Source organism: Mytilus californianus, unplaced genomic scaffold (genome assembly GCF_021869535.1).
Source record: "Mytilus californianus isolate M0D057914Y unplaced genomic scaffold, xbMytCali1.0.p SCAF_3, whole genome shotgun sequence".
NCBI classification, from domain to species: Eukaryota; Metazoa; Mollusca; class Bivalvia; order Mytilida; family Mytilidae; genus Mytilus; species Mytilus californianus.
In genome coordinates, this window is record NW_026262679.1 from 121,763,661 (window position 1) to 121,772,967 (window position 9,307).

The following is a 9,307-nucleotide window of genomic DNA, read 5'->3' on the forward strand; positions in this document are numbered from 1 at the left end:
CAATAGATTATTTATATAAATTACACTTATTTTTTATATTGATTTTGCAAACTATCTAATTATCAATACACTTAGTAATTTATGGGAAATACATACTACATTTACATGAATTTTTCCATAAATCAATGTTAATATTTAAAAATTTAAAGAACTTGCGACAGGTTTATGATATCTTTGCTAAGATCATCCTAAGACAGCTTCGAGGCGAGGTCTGAGATATGTCCTAGGATAGTCATAAGAGGATCATAAGACATGTCCTAAGATATATCTTATGACAGGTCTTAGGATAGCTTCGTGAAACCGGCCCCAGGTGGATAACACATGTGTATCACATAGTAAAACAACATTTCAAAAATTCACGCTTATGATAAATTTATTGTTAAATTATCAATTGTAATGTTAATATTGAATTTTAAATCGTTCCTAACCAAACAAATATTTTATAAACTATCATGAAATATTTTTACTTGTAATTCAAATATTTTCCAATTTGTTTTAATGTTTACCCGTGTTCATTTCAAAATAAATAAATACAGAATTTGTACAGTCTGATTAATGAATGATTAATGTCAATGTTATTTGTTTCATGAAAAATAAGCAAAATAAATGTTTATAAAGAAAATAATATGAAATTAAAAAGTAAACTGGAACAATAACTCTGTGACTCAAAGTTGAAGAAAACTTGGTCTACCTAAAAACAGCCCGCGGACGGATTAAGTCCCGTTACATGTCATAACAATTGTTGTGTAGAAAGGGGCGGGATTAAATTAGTCAATCAAATGACCACTGGCTACTCTTCATGAACTCTATTATTAGGTAATTAAAAAATTCAAAAGAATATCTACAAGTCAATTGAAATTGTAAAAAGTCAGAAACGAACTCGTCGGCCAATCAAAATTCAGATGACCACTGTCCCACGAGCTTAAAACAACTTCTTCCAAATATTTTTTCAGTAGCGAAAGTTTTACTTATCCAAACAACATTATTGTTATAATTCAGTGATTTGAGTTGAACAAACATATTTGAACATTTGAAAAAATATTGAAGTTACGTTTTTGAAGTGCAACTAGTAAAATTTTATAGTGCAGAATGGTTATGGAAAATCTACATAGAAAATTCGACATGAATGATGAAAACCCTGCGTGCATGTTATCTGATTCCAGCTTCTTGCATTCAACATCCCGACCAGAGGTTCCAGAGAGAAGTTGTGATACAAGCAGTGAGGATATTTATCAACAAAAGAATGACTCTTCTCCAATGAATTCTTCAGATGAAGAGGATGATGAAAATAATGGACAATTTTCAGGAACTTCAACCATGTCGCAACATAAGAGACGATTTGCTGATGTTAAACCACCGTATTCATACATCGCTTTGATCACCATGGCAATAGAAAGTTCGACTTCTGGAATGATGACGTTGAACGAAATCTACAGCTTCATTATGAACCGCTTTCCGTACTTCAAAGAAAACCAGCAAAGATGGCAGAATTCGATACGTCATAATTTATCTTTGAATGATTGTTTTTTGAAAATTCCCCGTGCACCAGGGCGCCCTGGAAAAGGAAATTATTGGGCCTTACATCCCGGATGCGGAGACATGTTTGGAAATGGGAGCTTCTTGAGAAGAGCCAAACGATTTAAACTAAAAAGACAACAACAAGAAGAACAGGCACATATTCAACACGTGAGTTCATATGGACATTTTAATCTTTATGGTGGACCACCATCAGGATACAAACCATATCCATTACCAGCATTGCCATCATTTCCACAGGGCCTTCATCAAACACAGCAGTATGGACTTCCTCCGAAATCCGAAGCTTGGAATGCCCCATCAACGTCCGCCTATTCATCTTACTACAACACCGGTAACATCACCAATTCTTTTGGTTCTTCATTTGGTTCCTCACTGACTGGTTCTTTAGGAGGAGGATATCTGTCTGGTACAAACGTTCATTCCGTACCACCATCGAACAATGCATTAACAAGTAGTTTTACCAACAATTTGCCGAACTATTCATCACTGCAGCAGAATCCTTACTGTGCACCGCAATATCCAGGACAGTTAAGGCTTCAAGCAACATAATAGGACAATAACTTTGTTACTAATCGCGTGTTTATCAAACTGTCTCAGAACTCCAGGTAAATCTTTGCAAGAACTTTTTTCGCGTATTTATATTGTTTGATATTTATTTTTTATGTGCTAAATGTTAATTATTTTTGTTGAAAGTTTTATTTGTAAATATATATTGTAAAATAGCATAAATGGCGTGAAAATTCGCTGCAATGTTAATAAATGGTATTTTCTAAGTATTTCCTTTTTGTATATATTTAAAAATACACAGACTGACCGAAAATTGTCTCGAGTGTAGATACATGGAATGATACAAAAACAAATGAATACTTTAGGCACAACTTATTATAGTGTATTCAAGATGATTAAGATTTTGAATAATTCACAAAAAGTGTAATATGTTACAAGTGAACATGTATCTATACTTAAGAAAATTTCTAAAATTATTTCCCGAGTATGGTATTGGATCTCATTCTGCTACATTACCATTTGTTGTTTGTTGGTCCTCGGAATCATTATGATCTCTTTATACACTGCAAAACATCCAATTTGACTAGGGACTTTCAAATTATAGTTGCTGATGGTTATATAACATATCTGTTCCGATTTCCAGAAGAATTACTGGTTTGATAGATTTTGTTTTGTTTCATTATTTGGTCCAAAATGGTGTGACCTTTTGCTATTCCAATACACAAAAAGTAAAAGTACTGAACAGGATAACGTTACCAAATAATTAACACATTTTCACAAGAACCCGAAAAAAGGAACACTAAATACACTAAATGTAGAAAAACATTTAAAAGGAAAATAATTTCCAAAAAAAACCAAAATAAAAATGGTGAATTTATAATAGATGGACTTTAAAAAAAAAAGACAAAAGGAAAACTAAATAAAAGGGAAAAGAGCAAAGAAAAACAATAAAAAAAGAAAAGAATATTACATATAATAAATAAAAGATAAAATGGTTAATTTATAAAAGCTGGAGTATAAAAAGAAAGACTAAAGGAAAACTAAATATATATATAAAAGAGAAAAGAGAAGAAAAACAATAAAACAAAGTAAATTACAACAAAAAATAAAAATTAAAATGGTAAATTTATTAAAGTTTTAAAATTTGACCATTTTTATTTTGTTAAGAGTCCAGCTATTATAAAGTTACCATTTTTATTTTGTTAAGAGTCCAGCTATTATAAAGTTACCATTTTTATTTTTGTTTTTTGTTGTAATTTATTTTTCCTTCTTAATTGTTTTCTTCGCTTCTTTCCCTTTCATTCCGTTTTCCTTTTGTCTTTTACCCCACTCAAAACGAAAAAGTACCACCAATTAAACAAAAACAAAATAGAAAGCCACCAAAACGGTGAGTTTCTATGAAAATGTATCCGATCAAAACTGACAAACTGGGAGGACGATTACCTCTGGTACTAACCAGGAGCAGTAGTAGCTACAAAGTATATAGAGTAAAACTGGTTTTCGGCTGACTACTACGCTTTGTTCGTTGAGCATAGCGCAAATACAAGCAAATTCCGGTTTAGAGTATAGAGTATCAAGTATTGGAAAATAAAATAACAATATACACCGTTGTCAGGGATAGACCAATAAAGGGTTCTGTTCATGAAAAAAAGTTCTCTTTGTTAGCTTGACGATCCATCTAACTTCATAATAAGTTGATAAACAAAAATTGATTGATTGACTTCCTTGAAACCAGCATGTTGACTGTTTGACGTGTACCTCGCATGTTTTTTATACGTATTTGTTGTATTTATGTTTTCTCGACTTTATTAGTGTTACAGAAAAAAAGTTATTTCGAAGTTTTCTACATTATATAGAACGTGTATATGTCCTACATAATTGCGCATAGAATAACTGAAAAAGAGAGTCAAATTCAGAAAACTGGTTTCATGCAACTTGCCGATAGGGAGCTACCATTTGATTTTTATGGGGGGGGGGGGGGGGGGAAATTTTGTCCTGCATTTTTTTTTTAGTTGTAATCTCCGTCCTGGCTTTTTATATTTCACTCTATTCGGTCTTGCCTTTTTTTTATTAGTTTATCCTGACTTTTTTTACATAAATTGTCATCCTGCCTTTTTTTTTTGGCAAAGTGTCTCATCCTCCCTTTTTTTTTACTCAAAACTCCTGTCCTGCCTTTTTTTCAAATTTCATCCTAGCCCCCCCCCCCCCCCCCATAAAAATCAAATGGTAGCTCCCTTATGTATAAAAATAACGAGATAGCCGATGATACGACTTTCCATCAAAAGACCAAATGGCAAATGACTATTAAACAGCTACAGGTCAGCGTACAGTTTCAACAATAAAAAACCAAAACCTCTTGTAAGCTATAAAAGGCACATGAATGATATTGCTCAGTTACTCATGTTTGTTAGCGCTAAATCTCCCAAACCCTGGGGAAATGGTGCAACAGCACGATATTCGAACAAACTGTAAAATAAGTTGAAAAAGGAGGTTGACTCATACTGGTATTAAGCACAAAGTATCGACCGATAAGAGTATATTTACAGTTACTGAGATCTTAATCAAAGCCAAATTTCAGCTAATATAAGAATACGAAGATGTAGTATGATTGCCAACGAGACAACTCTCCACCAGAGACCAAATGACGTAGTAGTTAACAAATATAGGTAACCGTACGACCTTCAACACTGAACAATACCCACACCGCATAGCAAGCTTTAAATGACCCAGAAATGTCATGCAGATGTAAAACAATTCAAACGAGAAAACTAACGGCGTGATTTATGTACAAAACTATAAACGAAAAACAAATATGATATACAACAACAAACGACAACCACTGAGTTACAGGCTCCTGACTTGGGAAAGACACATACAGAATGTGCAGAATGTGGTGGGGTTAAACATGTTTGCTGTCGCCACCCCCCCCCCCCCCAAAAAAAAAACCTGGCACAGTGGTGTAACAGTTCGACATAAGAACAACCTAGGAAAATCAGTTGAAAGGCTTAGCTCATTAGATCGGACGTGGCAGGAAATTCATACATCCTTCACAGCAAAAAATTATACAAAGTACAGATATGAGAGTACTCGCAGTTACTGACAACAGCAGCTAGTTCAAATAGATATAAGAAGATGTGGTATGAGTGCCAATGAGACAACTCTCCATCCAAGTCAAAATTTATAAAAGTAAACCATTATAGGTCAGAGTACGGTCTTCAACATGGAGCCTAAAGCCAATAACAACTAATAAAAATCATGACTAAAATATTAATCAGTACATATCCGACATCCAATGGATTTAGTGTAAAGACGTCATTAAAAGTCCGAAAAAACATGACCTTTTGTAATGCCAAACTATAGGTATCGACAGATTGTAGAACCGTGCATATGTGTATAAAAGAGAGGCGAAAGCTGCCAAAGGGATATTCAAACTCACATGTCGAAAATAAACTGACAACGCCATGGCTAAAAAAGAAAAAGACAAACAGACAAACAGACAAACAACAGTACACAAAACACAACATAGAAAACTAAAGACTGAGCAACATGAACCCCACCAAAAACTTGAGGTAATCTCAGGTTCTCTGGAAGGGTATCCTGCTGCACATGTGGCACCACTTGTGTTGCTCATGTTAGTACAAACCCGGTGATAAGTCTAATTCGGTAGGTCTCACTCGGGGAAAAGGGGACGGCATTGTAGTTACGACAAAGTTGGAACATATCCGTTGTCATCTGTGAAACATATATTCCATAACGGTCAACCGACTCATGATGGTGTCCATAAAATTAACGAAGGGATGATTTCAACCTCACCACTTGGAACTCTTGGTTTAATAGCTTCCTTGTGAGCAGCAACCCTATATCAAGGAAATCATGATAGGAAATACAAGCCCTGGAATATCGTATCAACTGGGAGATATATAATTCGTATGCAGGCGCTGCTGGAATGTTCCTACTTAGAAATGAAAAGTTCACAATTGGAAAGCTGAAATCATCTCTTTTATCGTAAAGTTTTGATTCAATCGACCCTCATTGTCAAATTCTAGATGTAAGTCAAGATTTGAGACAGACTTAACTGTATCTGTTGTATCCTTTATCTCAAGTTCGATGGGATAGATGCGTTCAGCATATAGTCACCAGAGTTTGAATTATTTAGTAAGAGAGCATCATCTTTAGATCAGAAAGTGAAGTTAAAGGATACTGCTAACTTCATTTCTTTCTTCATAAGAAGTTCCTGTATGAAGTCAGCCTCATATGAATACAGGAACAAGTCGGTAAGTAGAGGAGCACAGTTGGTTCCCATGGGCATGTCGATTGTTTGTTGAAAAAAAAAAGTCCTCCAAACGTAACAAATATGTTGTCAATCAAGAAATCATACATCTTGATAATGTCAGTTTCAGAGAAATTTGTGTTTGAATATAACAACAATAAACATATATTATAGACTACCATTGTGTATGCTTGCCTATTAACAAAAGCCTTTTTCTGCAGTCCTTTATTTATCAGTAATTTTACAAATGTATAAGAAAATATATTATTAAAACTTGAGGTATCATAATAAGCTTTAAAAGTTCCATTTATTTCTTATATATCTTTTTTTTCTTACAAGTTAAACTTTTGTTAACTTGCTTCAAATGTTTTCGTGTCCATTCTCTGGTTGATTGTTGTCTGCTTAAAATCCAGTCGCAAGTATGTCATGCATATTCAGACAGAGAACAAATTAAAACAATTAATCTGATAGGTAGTCTTCGCAAAGTGGGCCGACGTGGAAAAAGGGCAGGGTAATAACACTGCCACTGAAAATATGAAAGTACATGTACATGCATGTTGGATACATGGTAGACATAAATTTTATCAGAAACAGGCCATCTACGGATCACTCACAAGTTATTGCAAGGGTCTTCAAGGCACTGGAAGTGTGGCTCTTTAACTATACGAGACTTCGAATTTAGTGCAACAGAAAAATGAAAACAACTCTATATAAATTTCATGCGTCCGATGCGCTTTTCTGGCTTTAACATCATCAGGAATGCTCAAATCCGAATATTTGAACGCAAAGGATGTATAAGAACCGAAACATTTGTAGAGCTATATGACCAAAAAGGACCTAAAATAATAGACAAATCCATCTAAGGTCAACTTTGCCTAAGGGATTTGAAACCTTAGTTTCTTAATAATTTCTAAAATTATAAACGGACAATTTTGGGAAGTTCTGTTATAAACCATATCAGTACCAAAGTGACTACTGAGCTGATGATACCCTCGGGGACTGAAAGTCCACCAGCAAGAATATTGACCCAGTGCTGTAAAAATGAAAATAACACTTTATAATTGTCATGCGTCCGAAACACTCTTCTCGATTTACCTCCACCAGGAACGCTCAAAGCCGAATATTTCAAATTGCAATTTTTTTCGGACGTGACTGCGTATTTATACATCCAAATAACCAGGAGAGTCAAATTTCTAATTTGGAGGTACTAGGATCAATTTAAAAACCCGAGATACCCTTGCAATATTATGTTCTATCGTCCTTAAATTCGGCAATATTTCGCATGTTACGTAATTGTTACCTGGACACCAATTTAAGAAGCTTTATTAATCGTGCCCAAAAAATGAATGTTGTTTAATTGTGCAACATAGAAACAAAAAATGAAATATATAAGTTTTAGTAATCTGAATCAAGAATACTGCTAGGACGTAGGTAAAACACTTAAACAACTTCTATATATCTATTAACAGGAAACTACTTTTAATTTGATAATATATATATATATATATATATAAGTCTAAATTGAAAACAATATATATATATATATAATACGTGTCGATATTATAGGCATTTCTATTGATTATCTTGTTAGAAATAGCCATAACTGAATAACTTTTTTCTTTAATGTATCTTATCCAATATCCAGCAATGATATATATATTCATTTGTGCATGTATTTTAGCCATAAAGATGTCTTTAATGCTTTTATTCATTACAAACATGCGTTTAAAAGTTCAAAATATACATTTATAATTTTTGAATAATAGACCTTATTTACGGTAAATAGTTTAAACCGCTATTGAGAAATAAAAAATGTCCAAAGACAAAAGTTTAGACGGTTCAATGATATAGAATCTAACCGTTGGTTCAGATGATCATAGAAACATTGAATACGGAAAAATATAAAAAGGACAGATATAAAATGTTAGTACCAAAAACAACCCAGCTAAAAAAACTTTGTCTGATGCTTAAAGACCTTTATTCACTTACTAATAGGCAAAGCATTACAATATCCATGGACTTGTACTTTTTTTTAATATAAGAAATGCATCTGATCAAACAGATCACTGACAAAGCACTTCTACCGATACGTGGCATTGGTAGCCATTAAAACAACAGATAACTATATTAACTGCAACCGAAGCAACTTAACTGATTTATAAAGCAAAGATGAAGTAGAACTATTTGCAAACCAAAAAAGGTAAGCCTTATATGCGGCCTTAAACCATCTAAAAAGTAAACTGGTCTGTATTTTGATGCCTTTATGTATTTTATTGTCAAACTTTTGATCTCTAGGGTTCTTGATGAAGATTAGTAGAGAAATAAGTTTTGTGAGGATTGAAGTCGGTATTATATTTGTATGTTAACTATTTGACAGAGACCCCCCCCCCCCCTTTTCCCCCAAAAAAAAAATCTGTTTCAGTTTCACAGATAATTTTTGAGAATTCTGAAAACATAGAAGATCAAATTAATGACTTTAAAGTTCAAAAGGTTTTGGGATCTATATTTCGTGTTATATTAAGTAGCTCGAAACTAGGACATAATGCATGCTAGATATTCTCATCCAATGTCTCACACTTCAAAAGCACATAAAGTTGATGAAAATGGTTATGACCGAATAGAAAAATTACCAATCTTACCTTATCCGATCAACACAATAAATGTTAAAAAGATGCTGTTAAAAAGAAAGCAACCGGGGTTTTCTTCCATTTATCCATTTAACTAAGACACTCATAAGGTCAGCAAAAAAATACTGCATAAACAGATTAAACATTCTAAAAGATTGATTTTGATGATTTTCGCTTTTGTCGTTATTGCCCTTTATTGCATTAATAATGACAACAATAAAGGGCAATAACGACAAAAGCGAAAATCGTCAAAATCAATCTTGACCTCCATTTTGTGACTGTCATGTGAAAAAAACCAGATTAAAATTAAAAGAGGATTTGGTTTAAGCGTTCTCAAGTAATCATATGGAATCGACATAAAATG

At 33.4% G+C, this 9,307-nt stretch overlaps 1 protein-coding gene across 1 annotated transcript; it reads left to right on the forward strand.

Annotated features, from left to right (window-relative positions):
• Window positions 1–973: 973 nt before the first annotated feature.
• LOC127736037 (protein lin-31-like) lies at window positions 974–2,315 on the forward strand. The gene has a single exon (XM_052246536.1). It carries the CDS (start codon window positions 1,090–1,092, stop codon window positions 2,086–2,088), a length of 999 nt encoding a protein of 332 aa, XP_052102496.1. The 5' UTR covers window positions 974–1,089; the 3' UTR covers window positions 2,089–2,315.
• Window positions 2,316–9,307: the final 6,992 nt, after the last annotated feature.

Excerpts from the sequence above, each read along its gene's own strand:
- LOC127736037 (XM_052246536.1), top strand. The coding sequence starts at position 1,090 with ATGGTTATGGAAAATCTACATAGAAAATTCGACATGAATGATGAAAAC.